We start from the raw sequence: 19,009 nt of genomic DNA, 5'->3' as shown, positions 1-19,009 counted from the left end.
AAAAAACTTCCATAAAAGCAGACGATTGCAAATCCTCATAGCAAGAGGCAAAGTTGCACATGGGCAGAGTGAGAGGTTGGCTTGGGCCGGAGGCCTGCTCGGGGAGGACAGACAGAGACAGAGGAAGTTCCATGCAGAGAGAAGTGGGAAAGTACAGGGCCAAGGGCTAAGCCCAAAGGCATCGGCCAAGACAGGGAGGGGTGGAGGGCTCTGGATGGAAACCCAAAGACTAGAAGATCAAATGGCTTAGTGTTCAAACATAAGTCTGGGCTTTCTTCTAGAGGTACTGGGGTATCTGAGCAGGGACGGCGTGATTCAAACGGTATGGCGAGGCTTCGTTAGCAGGGAGGGGAGGAGAATCAAGAGGCAGAAACTGAAGGAGAGAGACGGGTTTCCAAGGGCCTCCTGACTTGACAGGCATCTCAGGCTCACAAGAATACCAGGAAAGAAGGAAAGACACCCCTTTGTCACATAAGGCAATTAAGCCTCAGAAACCACAATGGCCTACCCAAGACTGGACATCAGTGCAAACTGGGATTTGAACCCGGCTCTGAATTTCCCAACTTTAGATCTGGCTGGGGAGGTAGGCTTGCCAAGCGAGCCCCAGGACCACCCCTTGGTCCATGTGGTTACTCATCTTTCATCCATCCACCAAGCCATCTGACCAATTCATCACCTCCCCATCATCTGGGCACTAATCATCTGTCTTAACAACTGCCCACCATTCAGCTGCCATCACCAGGGTCAGGGCTGCACTCCTGGCACCCAAGTTGCCCAGGGCATTAAGAAAAACACCTGACAATGCTGGTCAGTGATGTTTACTGAGCTCTTATTGTGGGCTGGGCCTGAGCTAACTGCTTGATATAAATTCTCTCCTTTATTAATAATTCTTCTAATGTCCGAATGAGGTCAGTACAATTATTATCCCTATTCTGCAGAGATGGGGAAACTGGGACTTGTTCAGGCGAATCCCCAGGGCTGACCATGTGGAAAAAGCAGATCTGGGATGCAGACTCAGCTTAATCTGACCCAAGGGCTCCTACCCTGAACCAGTAGCTGGGACTATCCCCAGGGTACCCCTGAGAGCTGCCCCAGCCTGGGGGTGAGGGTAAGGGGTAGGGGGCTTTGTCTTGGCTGAGCCACATCTCTCACACCCCTGTGGCCTGTGCCATCATAATCAGCCCCAACTATGTAACCAGGTGGGCTGCCAGGGCCTCTGTAAAGCTAGGCCTGCTGGGAGAGGACGAGGAGGAGGCCCTGCCCCTCCAAACGTGGCCTCCTATGGACACCAAGACTCACAGCCTTCCTATCACCCACACTCAGCTCCATAGCAACTCTCAGCCCCAAAGCTGCACCTGCACCCACCACTGCCAAACCTTCAGCCAGAGTTGCAGACAGAGCCATCGTGGCAGCCGGAGTCGGAGCTCCAGCCAGAGACCGGCCAGCCACCGCAACCCAACTGGAGCCCACAGCTCATCCGGCCACCAGAGCCAGAGTCCCAACACTAGTCCACCACCAAAGCGCCACAAAAAGACTATGAACTCCCACCACTCTCCCATGCGGCCCACCATCCTGCACTGCAGCTGCCCCAAGAACAGAAAGAACTTGGAAGGCAAGCTGAAAACGAAAAAAATGGCCAAGAGGATCCAGCAGGTGTACAAAACCAAGACGCGGAGCTCAGGTACCCTTTAAGGAGGTGGGGAAGGGCCACCGAGCCCACAGATGATGGGGAGCAGACCTTGGGGGCAGTGAGAGGAAGGCTGCAGCCAGGTCACAGAGGAACCACAGGCAAGAAGGAAGAGGGAGAAGAGAAACAATGGCAGTTGGCTAGCTGAATGTATGATACATTGACGGACAGTATCTTTGAAATTGGATGGGTTGATTAGGAGGATGGAAAGATGGACAGATAGCAGATAAGCTAGATGAAAGCATGAATGGAGTTGAGAGGTTGGGTGGATGACTGGGTGGGTAAACAATAAATAGGTAATAGAAAGGATAGTTGGAAGAATGCATTGGCTGAATGATAGGAAGTTTGGATACGATTAGCTGGATGGATGGATAAATGGATGAATGCACTGGCTGGCTAGTTATTTGGTTGGTTAGGTAGATAATTAGTTTGAAGATTGTGGTTGGTGGATGAATTGGTTAGAAATAGAGTTAAATAGTTGTAGAAGTTTTGATGGGTTGGTTTGATTGGTTAAATATTATCTTAATAGAGTAATATAGAGTAATTGAATAAACAGATAGAAGAATAGATATCTAGACTAATGGGATAGAATGGGAACGAAATGTTGAATAAAAGAATGGAATGAGTGAACTAATGAATGGATGGATGACAAACGGAAGGGATAAATGGATGGATACCTGGATTCACATAGGTCAAAAGGACACTGACGGTAGTCTAAACTCTATCTATGTCCCACATTCAATCACAAATGAGTAGTTGTAAGACCTTACAGGAGGTCAAGGAGGTCACTGACTTCATGAAGTGCTCAGCTATTAAAGGTTCCTTTCCCACTCTTATCCCTTAGGACGGAAATCCAACTAATGAGACCGCACTCCTTGGCTTGTTCCTGTGTGTTTCACCCAAAGGAGAAAATGCTAGGATGAAGTCAATCTTCTTGCAGGAACATGTTACTATGGTGATTTCTATGCAACACTAATTAAAGCTTGTACCTGGAAGACTATCCCTGAGTAGTCATAGTCATTTTGATTTCACTAATAAAGGTGTTATGTGTTTTGGGGGCCTGCACAGGGGCAGAAATGAATGGGGGTAAGATGCCAAGAAGCCTGCAGAGTCCACTCTGCTTGGATAACAATCTTTTGCCCTGTACGTTCCCACATGGGTGTGTACACGTGTGGACACACAAGATGCACACATGTCCACAACCTATTCACGTGATCCACATGTATGTAGCCCAAGAACACGACAGGAGACAGGAAGAGGGGTTCAGAATGTGCCTTTTGCAATCCAGAGCATCCTGAGTTTGAATCCTGGCTCATCTTTCGTACTCGCTGTGTGACCCTGGACTGTGACCAACCTCTGAGTCTCACTTGTTGATTCTGTAACATAGTACCAACCTCAACGTTCCTCAAAGCAGCCATTTCAACAAACTTTTACTAAGGGACCAAAGTCTGTTCAGGGACTGTGCTGGGCTCTGGGAACAGAACTAGAGAACACACAAGGCCCTGCCCTCATGGAACTTACAGTCCAAACACACAAGACTTGTCAGAATGAGCTGTATCAAGGGAGCAGGGTGATGTCATGTCCCCGTGAGGGAATGAGCCTGGGTTAGAACCTGTGTTCCAGAGGAGCTGGCATAGAATCTGAAGGTGCTGGGACATGAGCTGGGGGCACCAGGTGGGGGCCAGACCATGCCGGGGTTGTACCAATCTCCGCAGGAAGGAGCTTGGACATTATTCTTGGTGTGAGAAGTCAGGGGAGGGTCTCAACTGGGTGAGTTGATAGAGTCTGGTGCGTGCTTTTTTCTCTGAGACCATCTCACTCTGTCACCCAGGCTGGCGTTTAGTGATGCAATCATGGCTCACTGTAGCCTTGATCTCCCAGGCTCAAGCCATCCTCCCGCCTCAGGTTCCCGAGTAGCATGACATGCATCACCATGCTTAGCTATTTTTGACTTCTCGCTCTGTCGCCCAGGCTGGAGGGCAGTGGCGCCATCTCAGCTCACTGCAACCTCTGCCTCCTGGGTTCAACCAATTCTCCTGCCTCAGCCTCCCGAGTAGCCGGGATTACAGGTGCCTGCCACACCTGGCTAATTTTTGTATTTTTTTCTCCCACTGTGCAGGCATTTTGTCCCTGCTTTTTATTTTTATTTCATTTTACTTTAAGTTCTGGGATACATGTGCCAAACATGCAGGTTTGTTACACAGGTATATATGTGCCATGGTGGTTTGCTGCACCTATCAACCCGTCATCTAGGTTTTACGCCCTGAATGAATTAGGTATTTGTCCTAATGATCTCCCTCTCCTTTCCCACCACACCCCAATTTTTGTATTTTTTTAGTAGACAAGAGGTTTCACCATGTTGGTCAGGCTGGTCTCAAACTCCTGACCTCAAGTGATCCACCCGCCTTGGCCTCCCAAAGTGCTGGAATTACAGGCGTGAGCCACTGTGCCCGGCTTATTTTTTTACTTTTTGTAGAGATGGGGTCTCACTATGTTGCCCAGGCTGGTCTTAAAAACTCCTGAGCTCAAGCAATCCTCCCACTCCGGCCTCCCAGAGTGTTAGGATTACAGGCGTGAGCCACTGCATCAAGCCTGGTGTGTGTTTTCTTTTTTCTTTTTTTTTTTCTGAGATGGACTCTTGCTCTGTCGCCCAGGCTGGAGTGCAGTGGCGCCATCTCGTCTCACTGCAAGCTCCGCCTCCCAGCTTCACACCATTCTCCTGCCTCAGCCTCCCGAGTAGCTGGGACTACAGGTGCACACCACCACGCCCGGCTAACTTTTTTGTATTTTTAGTAGAGACAGGGTTTCACCATGTTAGCCAGGATGGTCTCGATCTCCTGACCTCGTGGTCCGCCTGCCTTGGCCTCCCAAAGTGCTGGGATTACAGGCATGAGCTACTGCGCCCGGCCACCTGGTGTGTGTTTTCAAAGTGGTGCTGGCTGCTGTGTGGAGACTGGATTGCAGGGGATGGGACAGGGTACAGCAATTGGCAGAATGGCAGCCCGGTCTAGCGGGGTGATTTTCCACAACAGATGGGCTGGAGGTTCCTCCCAAGATAATGCCCAGAGTCCTGCCTTCCTCATTCCTCTTTCGCAAACATTTACTGAGCACCCACTTGTGTGGGCTTTGGGCTAAGGCCAAGGAGGGAAGATAAGGGTGAACCAGACAGAACCCTGCTTCCAAGTAGGAAACCTGCTCTCATTTGTAAAATGGGCACCCTTGCTGGGAGGTTGGGAGAGGTCAGTGTGTCATGCATGTGACATGGTGTCTGGGCTCAGTGCTTGGCACTCAGTAAACCTCTGCTGTTAACATGGCATAAAAAGTACCAGGCAGATTTTCGTGAAGGAATGCCGGCTGCCAGACAAAAGGACTGGGGAATGGTCAGGGTCTTGGGTAAATTGGCTTCTGACCTTCATACCCACCAGCCTTGGTTTTAGGGTCAGACTCAAGTCTGCCCTAGTTCTCACTATCCTAGCTGCGGCGGCTGGGACTAGACCACTCTGAGCCTCACTCTCCTCCTCTGTCTAATGGGCTCATCATTCTGACATACTGGGGGGCGGGGTACCCAGCAGCCTGGTGTGTGATAAGGTGCCCAGCATAGCGCCAGACACAGGGTCACTTTGTTTTCTTTTGTGCTGCATTTGACATTTGGGCTGAAGGAACAGGGTGAACAGGTGAAGGGAGGTGGGGCAGGAGTAGAAATGAGTGGTGATGGGCTGTCTGCAGGGAAGGGAAATGGACCCAGGTGTCTTGGGGAAGGCCTTGCAGGACTCCAAGCTTTGCTGAGCCCGTCCCAGGCAGTGGCATGACATGGAAGGTCCTCTTTCAGATCTCAGCTGTGTGGCCTTGAGCAAGTCATGTCCCCTGTCTGCATCCTGGTCTTTTCTGTAAAACGGGAGGCTAATGGTGCCTGCCTGGAGGGGTCCCAGTGGAGGTTCATTGAGATAATGCACCTGCAAGCATCCAAGAGAGGGCCTGGTCCATCCGATCAATGTCACTCAATGTCACCATCAGTCTCCTTTCCTTGGGTCCCTTTATCCTCCTCTCACAGCAGGGAAATGTTCCAGGTTGTTTCTATTAGGAGAGGGTGTGGGGAAGCACCCAAGCATACTCGGGAATTCCATTTATCGAGCACCTACTAGATGCCAGATGTTTTGACATAAATATTTCCACGGAATCCATACTCCTCAACAAGAGACATTATTGGTCCCACTGTACAGATGAAGAAGCTGAGACTCAGAGGTGAAACAACTTGGTCAAGGACTCCTGGCAGGCAGGTCTGAGATAAGAGATTCATGTTTTGCCCAAAACTTACTGGTTCCCAAATGTAAGGCCACATTAAGCCATGATAGTCACTGACACATCGGTGCAAAAGACTTAGGGAGGCCCTTCTGGGGAACATATTTTGAAAGAGGAAGTGGAGACAGGGTTAGACATAAAGTCAGGGACTTTGAGCCCCACTCACCAAAGGACCTCCCTACTTCCTGGGCAGTGTCCTTTTATGATATGATTACTGAAGGTAAATCTTTTATTATAAGCCAATGGACTGGGTCACACGTGTGGCTTATGGACCTACCTTTAACTCCACATTTCCCTGAAACCAACACCAACACAACCAACACAAAAGTGGCACAAACACGGATAGTCACATATACAATCATAGCTCACCACAGCCTCGAACTCCTGGCCACATGTATGAAGAAGCAGCTGTTCAAACCCACTCAGACACAGAGACCCACATTCACATGTGGACCCCAAATACACATACACACCCCTACATGTGCATGAAGGCTCTCAGTCACCTCCCCTGACCCTTCCCACAGGAAACACACATGTAGGCAAGCACTCACAATACACGCCACCCTTGTACAGTCAGACGTACAATGATGACAGGAAAAAATAATCCAACCACAGATTCATGCTTTCACTTACTCGGCTTGGGGTGGGTGGCAGCAGGTTGGGGACAGGCCTGCTGGAGACCCAAATTCAGGAAATGGAGAGAGACAGACAATAAATCCAGCCAGCAAGAGAGTATGTGGGTTCTGAAGATGAGCTGTCTTGATACTCAGAGATTTAATTTCAGTGGGCTACTGGGGGGTGAGGTTAGGTTTGGGGAACAATGAGGTGCAGCCTGTCCTGTGGTGGGGTTACCTGCAGGGCTGTCACTCCTGTGGGCCTGAGGGATCACCAAGGGGAAATGCAGTGGTCCTGGGTTGGGGCAGGAGTCGGGAATGGAGTGGGTCAGATGAGAGGGCAGACTCTGGTGGAGATGCTCATGTGAGCTATGATTCGGAAGGAAAAACATCTCAAACCCTGCAGCCACACAGACCCAGCTTCAAATCCCAGCTCCCCCATTCCCTCGCTGGGTGACCCCAGGACTATTCCTTAATCTCTCTGAGTCTCAGGTGCGTCTCACACTTTGTAAAGAGAACCGAGGAGGCCATGCTGTTCACTGCTGCATCTCCAGGACTTAGCACAGTGCCTGGCACATATTAAGAGTGCAGTAAGTATTTGTTGAATAAATAAAAGAAGAAGCAGGTATTAAAGCAACAATGAGAAGCCACCACTTACCAAATCATCAAATAGGCAAAAATGGAAAAAGTATGATAATGGTGAAGGCATGGGGAAACATTGTTGAATGCTTTTGCCCAGAAGGTAAATGTGCACAGCACGCTGGCAGGTGACTGGGTGGCACCTGTGAACATTCAAACGGTAAGAACGGTTTATCACATGTGTGCCAAGAGGCTGTACAGGGAGGTGCAGGCCACGCTGTTTGCAAGAGCAAAAATACAACCTATGTGTCCACCCACCGGGGACGGCTAAATGAACATACGCTGAGGAGTATCATGCAGTTCTTAAGGAGCATGGGGTCGATCTATATGTGATCTAGCCAGATTGCCAGAGTATCTGTTGGGTGGAAAGTGCAAGATGGAGAAAGACATGACATTGATAGAGGGAAAAGTCCTACACAAAGGAATACTATTTTTTTTTTTAAATAATTGGGGTCTTGCTCTGTCACCTAGGCTGGAGTGCAGTGGCACAATCATAGCTCACCACAGCCTCGAACTGACCACAAGTGATCCTCCCAGCTCGACCTCCCAAAGCGCTAGGATTACAGGCATGAGCCACCACACCTGGCCAAGGAACATCATTTTTATGGGTCAAAATACAAGCATGTAGATGCATAGAAAAAGACCCCAGGGTGGGAGCAGTGGCTTATGCCTATAATCTCAGCGCTTTGCGAGGCCCACGAGGGAGGATCACTTGAAGCCAGGAGTTTGAGACCAGCCTAGGAAACAAAGTGAGACTCTGTCTCCCTAAAAATGAAAAAATTAGCTGGGCATGGCAATACGTGCCACCTACATGGGAAGCTGAGTCAGGAGGATTGCTTGAGCACAGTGGGGGTGGGGCGGGGGTGTCAAGGCTGCAGTGAGCTGTGTTCACGCCACTGCACCCCAGCCTGAGCGACAGAGGGAGACCCAGTATCAAAAAATAAAAATAAAAATAAAAAAGATCCCAAAGAACAGACCAAGCTGGTGCCTGGGTTACCTAGAGGGAGGAAAATTGAAGGAAAAAGAGGATAAAAAAGGAATGAGCATCAGTGAATGTGTCTAATGGGTGCTCAGCGAAGCTCTGTTGAATCTGGAGAGGCAGTAAAGGCATGTGGATATAACATCAGCCCCTGCTCTGGGCTTGCTGGTCTGGGCAAGGTGACCCAGAACGCTCTCCCACAGAGGGACTCATCACTCCAGGGCAGGCAGAGGTCCAGTCCAGCCCTCTCCCTTCCTCCAGACGAGTCTCCTCCTAGAAGCCACTAGGGCTGCCTTGGGGTGTCCGGCTTACCTTTGGCCTCATGCACTGCCCAGGGCCTCACATTCTTGTCATGCTCTGCCCGGAATATGATCTCACTCCGTTCCCTTGGTGAGAGCTCTTTTTTTTTTTTTTTTTTTTTTTTTTTTTTTTTTGAGACAGGGTCTCCCTAAGTCGCCTGGGCTGGAGTGCAGTGGTGTGATCTCAGCTCACTGCCATCTCTGTCTTCCGAGCTCAAGTGATCCTCCCACCTCAGGCTCCCAAGTAGCAGGGACCACAGGTATGTGTCACCATGCCCAACTAATTTTTTCATACTTTTGTAGAGATGGGGTTTTGTCATGCTGCCCAGGCTGGTCTTGAACTCCTTGAACTCAAGTGATGCTCACTCTTTTTTTTTTTGAGATGGAGTCTTGCTCTGTCGCCCAGGCTGCAGTGCAGTGGCGCCATCTCTGCTCACTGCAAGCTCCGCCTCCTGGGTTCACACCATTCTCCGGCCTCAGCCTCCCAAGTAGCTGGGACTACAGGTGCCTACCACCACGCCCGGCTAATTTTTTGTATTTTTAGTAGAGACGGGGTTTCACCGTGTTAGCCAGGATGGTCTCCATCTCCTGACCTCGTGATCTGCCTGCCTCCGCCTGCCAAAGTGCTGGGATTACAGGCGTGAGCCACTGCGCCCAGCCGTGATGCTCACTCTTTACAACTCGGTTGAGGGTTACCCCTCCCTGAGCCTGTTCAGGGCACTGCCAATTGGGCCAGTAGACGCTGGGCTTCCCACATCGTGGCATGTGAGGAGACTGCTGCTGCTCTGTGTGCCCTGAGACCAGACGCCTCCTCAGAGAGAACTGGGCCCAATTCTACCTCTCATTGCGATACCCGACATTCTCAACAGCATCACCACAGTGAGGGCCCATGGACATGAGGAATCTTCCTGCCCCACACTCTAACGTCCCCAGTCTGCTGCGTGCTAGCTCTTGTGCCTAGTTTCATAGTTTCTGCTGCCCCCTATGTCACCGCTGCTGGTCCTTGCTGTCAGCTGCTGACACCTAATTTGTCACTTATGGGATGGGGTGGGGTGGGTAGAAACTGGTTAGGCTTGTTGGAATACTGTGCAAAAATGGAGTGAATAGGCCACGACAAAGATCCCAAGGGATTTACTGAGGAACAGGCACTGTGCTTCCCAGGCTCGGGCTTTGTGAGAGTTCTCTGGGCCACTGGATTCAGTCAACTTGCCTGAAGCCACACAGCTGATGGGGAGGGGAGCTGGGACTGGAAGCAGGTGTGTCTGGACCCCTCCACCAGCATTCCTAGAATTCTACTTTCCTGCCCCTCCTATTTTGCAGCTGTTAACGAAACAATCTTGACTGCTTTCTGAAAGCCAGTGACTACTGACTACTTCAAGTAACAGCTGACTTCACCTCTCCTTTCTTCACCTGTGCCTGCTAGAAGAGTCTCATCAAGTCTCCAGGACTGGCGCCACTTTGGAGTCAGCCACTGGCTCATGCCCTCGTTCCCTGGCCTCTCACACCTTCTCCTTGGACTCGGGTCCTCTGAGCTCACACCCCTCTACCCGCCACTGAGACACACAATCGTTCCTGTGGTGGGAGCAGAAAGGATCTACTCCAAACATCAAAGCAACCTCTCCCGACAGAGGACTTCAGGCCAGGTTCTGCCAAGCCCCAGGGCTCCCCAAAACACCTTCACCAAGTTCCACCAGTTCCCTGAGTTGTGCTCTCCTCATCTGATCAAGGGAAACACATAATTTCCAATTCACAGGACCATGGGAAAGTGTCCCAAGGCCACTACTACAGCTCATTGTGGCTAAAGCCCAGCAGCTGGGAAGGTCAGCAGCTAGAAGGTTCTTTCCACACTCAGTCCTATGCTGTCGCTTGGGCCTGGATGGCTGGTCCATGCACTCAGGGCAAAATCCAAAGCCCTGCCACAGCCCAGCAAGGCCCTGCCTGATGGATCAGACCCTGCCAACCCCTATGCCTCACCCCTACACCACCCCCTGGCTCGCTATACCAACTCTCCTTTCCTATCTTCAAGCACCCCCACCACAGGGCCTTTGCACTGGCTGTTCTCGCCACCTGGGGTCTTCATCCCACTTTTAGAAAGACGTCAGTGCTAATGTCACCACCTCCAAGAGGCTTTCCCTAACTTCCTTATCTCACCCTACAAACACCCAGTCACCCCTTTCTCTCTGTTTCTCTCCCACATAGCACCCAGTATTGTCTGCACTGATGGTGTGAATTCACTGACTCCCCTAGGTCTGCCTGAAGACCTCTGAGTCCCCTGCGCCTGGCACACAGTAAGAACTCAGTAAATATCTGCTGAATAAATACTGAAGAAGTGAAATAGATATGTTACTATCCCATCTTGCAAATATGGAAACTGAGGCACAGAAAAGCTAAGAAGCTGGCCCCAGGCCACATGCTTATGAAATGACCCATTTAAATTCAGACCAGCGCTCAGCAGAATCCACACTGTGAGCCCCACTTCTCGGGGTTCCCAGGGGCACAGACTCCCATGGGAACCTCCCTGACACATGGGTTAGAGGAAAAGCAGGGCTGAGGAATTCCGGGGCAGAGGCCAGTTTCACGATTACACACCCTGGCCAGGAGCTACTTTTCCCAGCAAGGCGCCACCAAAGCCGGAAAGAGAAACTGAAAAGCTAAGTGCCATAAGCCACCAGGATCTTGACTTCCCCCAGATGCTGGCTGGGCCCCTCACATTTGGGGTACGAGGATCTGCCAAGATAGGGAGGAGAATGTTTCCACACATCTGGCTGTGGCTGTGGTTTAGTAAGCTGTGGATATAGGGCTGGTCCATCCGCCCTGTGACAAGAGGTCATTGTGCCAAGCACCGACTCCACGCCTGGCATTTTGCCCTTGGCTCTGCATGTCTGGCTGCTCTGCGAGGTACGAGATGTCCAGAGATCACTTTGCAGTTGGGGCGAATGAGGTCCCAAGAGGACAGGTCACTTGCCCAAGGTCATGCAGCAGGTCTGGGGTCAGAGCCTGGTCCCATCCTACCGAGCACTCTGAGCCCCTCAGGGTTTCGCACTGCCTGGCTTCCTGTGAGCCTGGTGCCCAGCCCTCCAGGAGAACAGCCCACAAGGTGGATGCTTGTCAACCAGCAGATTTCCTTTTCTCTTTCGGCATCTGGATTTGGTTTCATTTTGAACACAGGACTTCAGAAAATGAAACCAAAGCTGTCTGTCACTGGTGGCAGTGAGGAGAACCCACGTGTGCTGAGTGTACCTTTAGAAGCTTTCCTGCTCCCTTGCTGTGCCTTCCCTGGCCTGTGGTCCCTGGACTAGGGCTTCAAACATAGATATAAGGCAGTGCTTTGGGAAGCCAGGGCAGGAGGGTCACTAAAGGACAGGAGTTCGAGACCAGCCTGGGCAACGTAGTGAGACCCCATCTCTACAAAAAATTTAAAAAATTAGCCGGGTGTGGTGGCATGTGCCTGCAGTCTCAGCTACTCAGGAGGCTGAGATGGGAGAATCTCTTGAGCCCAGGAGGTCGAGGCTATAGTGCCTCCTCGATCCTATCACTACACTCCAGCCTGAGCAACAGAGCAACACTCCATCTCTTTAAAAAAATGGACACAGGGGTTGAAGCCATGCGTCTGTGGGCTCCAACACACTGCCACACCCACAGGCACCCTCAGATGAACAACAAACATCTACCGACTGCTTATTAGACACTACGGGCTGTTTTAAGCACCTGACCCATAATCACTCATTTAATTCCCACACAACCCCGGGATGGAGGTACTATTTATTTTTCTTTTTGAGACAGGGTCTTACTCTGTTGCCCAGGCTGGAGTGCACTGACAAAATCGTGGCTCACTGCAGCCTTGACCTCCTGGACTCAAGCAATCCTCCTGCTTCAGCCTCCCAAGTAGCTGGGACTGCAGGTGCAAACCACTACGCCTGGCTGATTTTTGTACTATTTTTTTTTTTTTTTTTTTTGTAGAGAGGGGGTCTCACTTTGTTGCCCAGGCTGTTCTCAAACTCCTGGGCTCAAGCAATCCTCCTGTCTTGGCCTTCCAAGTGCTGGGATTATAGGCATGAGCTACTGCGCCCTGCTAGAGGTACTATTATTATCCCCATTTCACAGATAAAGAAACCATGGCAGAGAGGTTAATTACATGCTCAAGGTCACAAGAATAGAAAGGTGCAGATTTGGAACTGGGTCTCCTTGTATTCCATCACCCTCCACAGAGTGTGGCCTCCAGCAGATGTTCAGTGGACATCTCTCGAATGACCACACACCTGACCTCTGGTGCAGGCAAGGTTCTGCATCTTCTCTCACCCCCTCACGCACGCGCACGCACACACACGCACAACCTAGGAGGCTACATCAATGACCACCACCAGCCCTGGCCACATGCAGATTCAGGGCATTGATGGGGTGCTAAGCCGGGCTGATTCTGGGCCACTCCCTGTGTTCAGGAGGTTAATAAGGACCTAGGCTCTGCCTGGGGAAGGAGGCATCGTGGGGCCAGGGAGGCGGGAAGGGACTGGGCACCAGGGCTTCCAGGAGAGAAGCCGTCTGAGAGCTGTCTGTAGAGGGCAGTGTGTCCCAGTGTGAGGCCAGTAACCAAGTGCCCAACCTAGCCAGGTTTTTATGTGGCCCCTTGTGATGCTGGGGCTCCTCACATGCCTTCATTCAAAAATACACGGAGCAGCCAGGCACCTACTCCATGGCCTTGCATGACAATCGGAATCACTAAATCACAAACACGTGTGCAAATTACAGCCCTGACCACCGACCGCTCACCATCCCAAGCCCCGGCCGTGTGTGTGGTGGGAAGGCAGTCTTTGAAGGGCAGATGCCTGACGGAGCAGTAGGAGGGGGAAATCTATGAGGAAGGGGTCGGGGGAGAGGAGGGCTAGGAAACCAGGTTTGGGGATTCATCACGTCTGAGAATGCACCATTTTTTCACTGGGCTCCAATTTGATGTCGTCCAGCTGCACCTCTCCCCAAAATGAAGACGGGGAAGGCGAGATCCAGGTCCAGAGCTCCCAATCTGCAAGCCATTGCAAATCCCAGCCCCTCCCCAGCCTCAGTTTCTTCCGCAGCCGGGTAGTGGGAGCGCAGGGAGGGCAGTCGAGGCCACCAGGGACCTTGCCCGGCCCCGCCCAGTTTCCGAGGAACTGGGCCGGGGTGGAGGCGACCGCGCCGCCAGGGGTTCCTCTGAAGCCTGTGGTCAGGCCGCCGCTTCCTGGGAAGCCCGAGCCAAGACCAGAGACCGCGGCCGGCCGGGGCTTCGGGACAGCAGGGCGGGCGACTGAGGGCGTCGACGGCGGGTGGAGCAGGGGCTAGGAGGGGGTCTACGGGTGGGGTCAGGCTCAGGGTTGGGGACACCTTCTGTGGCCTCCTAGGGGGATCTGGCTGCAGGGGAGGAGAGGACAGGGCTCTGCCCCCGGCGGGTGTGGAGACAGCTGGGGCGGAGGAGGGTGTGTCAGGGCGCGTCCCAAGAGGGCCTGGCGGCAGAAAGTGGAACCGGAGGTAGCGGGGCAAAATCGGGGTCGCCAAGTCCGAAGGAGAGGTCCGAGAAGTGGCCGGAAGGCGCAGGGTCGGGGCCAGAGCCCCTCGAGAGGCGGGTGCTGGGGCAGGTGCGAACAGGCGGGCAGAGGGCCCCGCGGGAGGGTCCACAAGAGAGGGAAACAGGGCCGAAGCGGTCCTCGCCGGACGCCACCGCGGAAAGAGAAACCAAAAGTGGAGCTGGGGGCGGGGCCGACAGGGGCGGGGCCTCCCGCCGTCGCTAGCCCCGCCTCCAAGCCGGTTTAAAAGACTGGCGCAGGGGCGGGCGCCGAGCAGAGCGAGCTGCGGCCGTGGCAGCTGCGCGGCTCCTGGCCCCGGAGCATGCGCGAGAGCCGCCCCGGAGCGCCCCGGAGCCCCCCGCCGTCCCGCCCGCGGCGTCCCGCGCCCCGCCGCCAGGTGAGCCGGGCCCTGGGCAAGGAGGCGGGAGGGAGGAGGGAGGGGAGTCCAGGGCAGCCAGGAGTCGGGCGGGCCTCGGGGGCTGCAGGATGGGGTCGCGGCCGCGATGCCCCTGACCCTCGCCGGCCCCACCCAGGCCGCCCCCCGCGCGCGGGGCTCCCGCAGCACAGCCTTTCTCCGGCCCTAGCCCAAATCGCCCAGACCAGGCGCGGATCCCAGCCTGGCCAGCAGGCGGCGGGCGCGGGGCGGCGAGCCGGGGCCGGACGGCTGGAGCCAGAGCCGGCTGCTCTCCACGCCCCCCTCTCGGTGCTGCCCGGAGGCCGGACTCCGCCTCCACCGAGCCCCCACCCGCCGGGAAGAGCTCCGCGGAATACAGAGCCCATTTTCCAGCTGTGTCCACTGAGGCTGAACGGATCCGCGCGGACTTGGTGCTCCGTGCTCGCCCCCTAGGGCCGGGTCCGCCGGGAGCGCCGCCCTCCGGAGTTGTCCGGCCGGCGCACACCTGCCCGGCACCGCAGCGCCCCAGCTCACCGCTTTGTCTCTCCCGCAGCGCACCCCCGGACGCTATGGCCCACCCCTCCGGCTGGCCCCTTCTGTAGGATGGTAGCACACAACCAGGTGGCAGCCGACAATGCAGTCTCCACAGCAGCAGAGCCCCGACGGCGGCCAGAACCTTCCTCCTCTTCCTCCTCCTCGTCCGCGGCCCCCGCGCGCCCGCGGCCGTGCCCCGCGGTCCCGGCCCCGGCCCCCGGCGACACGCACTTCCGCACATTCCGTTCGCACGCCGATTACCGGCGCATCACGCGCGCCAGCGCGCTCCTGGACGCCTGCGGATTCTACTGGGGGCCCCTGAGCGTGCACGGGGCGCACGAGCGGCTGCGCGCCGAGCCTGTGGGCACCTTCCTGGTGCGCGACAGCCGCCAGCGGAACTGCTTCTTCGCCCTTAGCGTGAAGATGGCCTCGGGACCCACGAGCATCCGCGTGCACTTTCAGGCCGGCCGCTTTCACCTGGATGGCAGCCGCGAGAGCTTCGACTGCCTCTTCGAGCTGCTGGAGCACTACGTGGCGGCGCCGCGCCGCATGCTGGGGGCCCCGCTGCGCCAGCGCCGCGTGCGGCCGCTGCAGGAGCTGTGCCGCCAGCGCATCGTGGCTACCGTGGGCCGCGAGAACCTGGCTCGCATCCCCCTCAACCCCGTCCTCCGCGACTACCTGAGCTCCTTCCCCTTCCAGATTTGACCGGCAGCGCCCGCCGTGCACGCAGCATTAACTGGGATGCCGTGTTATTTTCTGTTATTACTTGCCTGGAACCATGTGGGTACCCTCCCCGGCCTGGGTTGGAGGGAGCGGATGGGTGTAGGGGCGAGGCGCCTCCCGCCCTCGGCTGGAGACGATGCCGCAGACCCCTTCTCACCTCTTGAGGGGGTCCTCCCCCTCCTGGTGCTCCCTCTGGGCCCCCCTGGTTGTTGTAGCAGCTTAACTTAACTGTATCTGGAGCCAGGACCTGAACTCGCACCTCCTACCTCTTCATGTTTACATATACCCAGTATCTTTGCACAAACCAGGGGTTGGGGGAGGGTCTCTGGCTTTATTTTTCTGCTGTGCAGAATCCTATTTTATATTTTTAAAGTCAGTTTAGGTAATAAACTTTATTATGAAAGTTTTTTTTTTTAAAAAAAAAAATAAGTTTTCTAGCGAGTGTGCTTTGGCCAAAAGTTTAACTTGGTTCTGAACAGGCCCAGGGGAGAGGGTCCTAAGGCTGACCTGCTGGGCTGCAGGTGGTGTACGGGGCCTGCTCTGTGGCTGGGCATCCCTCACGGTTCCACCCACAACTCTCCAGGGAGAGAAACGGTTGGTCTAGTTTTGGCGTGTGTCCGGTAAGACAGCAGCTCGCGTTTGAGCACTTTGTGCGTGCCAGCCCTAATTCTGTGCTTTGCATACTTAAATTTACTTAATCCTATAAAGAGAGGCACAACCCTGTGAGGCACGGGCTCTTATTTCCATTCTACAGAAGGGAAAACTGAGTAAATCTGCCTGTGGCCATTCCTGTCAAAGACAACACTTGGGCCTTTTTTTGGCTGTCCACTAAGCATCTGCTTGAAATGGATAACAGAGAGGAAACTTCTTTGGTTCTATGACCACAACAGCTTCCAGGAAGGGGTGGGGGTGGGGGCTTAGTGAGTTTTTGGACAGAGGAGTGGCACATTCTGAACCAGCATCAAGGGATACTCAGTTGAGATGAGATGGGGGATACAGGGCTGGGTCTAGCTTCCTTCTTCTCACCCTGCTCTGTCTTGTGTACTTTTTGGTGAACACACAACTTGGAGCCAGAAGGAGACTGTGTGGTCTGTGGTGGCGGGAGGGTGCTGCTGGCGGCTAGGGCAATTCCCCTTGCCTCCCTGGGCCTCCACCTTTCTAAGGGCAACTTTCTGCGCATCATAGAGGAGGTTGATGTTTTCAGGAGCCAGGGAAGGGAAGAGTGGCTCCAGGACGTTTGTGGGGCTGGCCCACAGCACCAGAAAGTGTCCAGGACCTGGGTTTCTGGCAACTTCTGTGTCTTTGGCCAGCCTGACACATGGGCCATGGTGGTAACTTGAGGGTTGTACTCAACACATGGTGAACTGAGTCATTTTCAGGTTTAGGGTTAAGCAGCCTGGTGGACATGTCATACTTCATCTTTAGAAGATAGAGTGGCCCTCTTCAGCCTTGGAGACACACATAATAGTGTTCTAATGCTTAATAATACCTTTCAGACTTGAAAGTACAACATAAAATTAACTTGATGGTCAGAGAGTCAGAGTAGCCCAGGCCTGTCTTGGGGATTAAGTAGGCTCCAGGACTTTAAGGATGGCCAGAAGAGATTTAGGATCTCAGAGAGCTTTGGCAATTTCATCCCTTAGTAAGGTGAAGTGGGAGGGAAGGAGGTGATGTCTTGTCTCTGTCTCCAAAAATCTTGCTTTTTGTTTTCTTTTCTTTTCTTTTGCCACACCCCTGCCCTTTCTTCTCTGCTGTGGATTAATTAAGTCCTGTCCTTGTTCTTCCCTGTCTGTTGCCTGCTGTGGGCAGTGTCTGGAGAAACAGAAATCCAAGATGGCAATGCTTGGGGATCTGGTTGTAATACTAGTATACTCACAGACCCTTAGTGACCACTCACTGGCTGTGCTGGCCCCATTTTACAGATGGGAAAACGGGCTCCGAGAGGCAAAGCAGGACCACAACAAGGGGTGGAGCCAGGTTTTGCAAACCCACTCAGGACTTTTTCAGAGGCTGGGTACCACTAGGCAACCGGAGGACCTAACCGCTGCAGTAATAATAGCAGCTGCTCATATTTCTATGTAGCATTGTCTGTGCAGGAACTGCTCCCAGGTCCCGCATCACCTGTGTAAAACATTGAACTCACCCAGCCTTCCGATGTAGGGACTGTGAACATCCCTGTTTTACAGATGGGAAAACAGGTCCTCCTCGAAAGAGGGGTCAGCTAGCAGGTAGCTTGCAATATGTTAGTTTTTTTTCCTCCTTTGAAAAAAGTATGAAAATCATATTTTCCTTACGCAAGTGTTGGGTATCCAAACCCATTCCCCTTGCAGAACTTGAAGCAGAACAGCTAAGAGTAAAGGCCCCCTCTGATCACACTTCCCAGAGCTGGCCCCGTCCTCCCTTTATGAGTTACTTAAAATAAATCCATACTAACATAGGTACAGTGACCTAAAGCCCTGGGAGCTGCACCCCACGTCCCGTGTGACAAAGTGTGTGCAGGCACCACTGAAGGGGGAAAAGGCTGTGTGTGTGTGTGTGTGTGTGTACGCGCACCAGCGCCATGTGGCTTCCCGGGTGGTGCAGATTCTGTCTCTCTCTCAAACCTCAGCTTCATGATTCAGCAGCGCTGACGTCAATTTACAAGAATGAAAAGTGAGAGGAGGGTTTGTGTGCGCAAGAGACTGAGTTGGGGGCCCAGGTGCAGTGGAGGTGTCCTCCCCACTGAGCGGGTGAGCCAGGGCAGTGTGGGGCGGGCACCATGGGAAAGGAGGCACTCTTTGGAATGACAAGGACTGTGTGTGGGTGTGGGGACAGCCTGTGACCAGCCTCCAAGCCACCCTTGAGCGAAAACTCTGGCCCCCGTTTTCCAGATGAGGAAATGGAGGTTCAGACAAGTGCAGCCACCTACTCAAGGTCACACAGCTCGTAAGTGATGGCCAGGACTTGGAACAAATCCATCCCACTCTAAACAACAAGACAGGTTTCTTCTTCTTCTTCTTTTTTTTTTTTTTTTTTTAAGACAGAGTCTTGCTCTGTCACCTAGGCTGGAATGCAGTGGCGAGATCACAGGTCACTGCAGAATCAAACTCCTGGGTTCAAGCAATCCTCCCGCCTCAGCGCAGGGACTGAGTAGCTGGGACTACAGGTGTGAGCCACCACACCCATCTAATTTTCTTGTTTTTGGTAGAGATGTGGCCTCGCTATATTGCCCAGGCTGGTCTCAAACTCCTGGGTTCAAGCGATCCTCCCACCTCAGCCTCCCACAGTGTTGGGATTACAGGCAGGAATCACTGTGCCCAGTGCAGGA

General features: G+C 53.4%; 2 protein-coding genes across 2 annotated transcripts; both read left to right on the top strand.

Moving 5' to 3' along the window:
- The first annotated feature begins 389 nt into the window (after window positions 1-389).
- Window positions 390-2,737, top strand: TNP2 (transition protein 2). The gene is made up of 2 exons (XM_003808282.6): window positions 390-1,681; window positions 2,532-2,737. Exons 1-2 carry the CDS (start codon window positions 1,282-1,284, stop codon window positions 2,546-2,548), a joined length of 417 nt encoding a protein of 138 aa, XP_003808330.2. The 5' UTR covers window positions 390-1,281; the 3' UTR covers window positions 2,549-2,737.
- A 10,671-nt stretch (window positions 2,738-13,408) lies between these two features.
- SOCS1 (suppressor of cytokine signaling 1) lies at window positions 13,409-17,961 on the top strand. The gene is made up of 2 exons (XM_034939792.3): window positions 13,409-14,448; window positions 14,999-17,961. Exon 2 carries the CDS (start codon window positions 15,049-15,051, stop codon window positions 15,682-15,684), a length of 636 nt encoding a protein of 211 aa, XP_034795683.2. The 5' UTR covers window positions 13,409-14,448; window positions 14,999-15,048; the 3' UTR covers window positions 15,685-17,961.
- Window positions 17,962-19,009: the final 1,048 nt, after the last annotated feature.

This window comes from Pan paniscus, chromosome 18 (assembly GCF_029289425.2).
Source record: "Pan paniscus chromosome 18, NHGRI_mPanPan1-v2.0_pri, whole genome shotgun sequence".
Lineage (NCBI taxonomy): Eukaryota > Metazoa > Chordata > Mammalia > Primates > Hominidae > Pan > Pan paniscus.
This window is presented reverse-complemented; position numbering and strand designations above follow the sequence as displayed.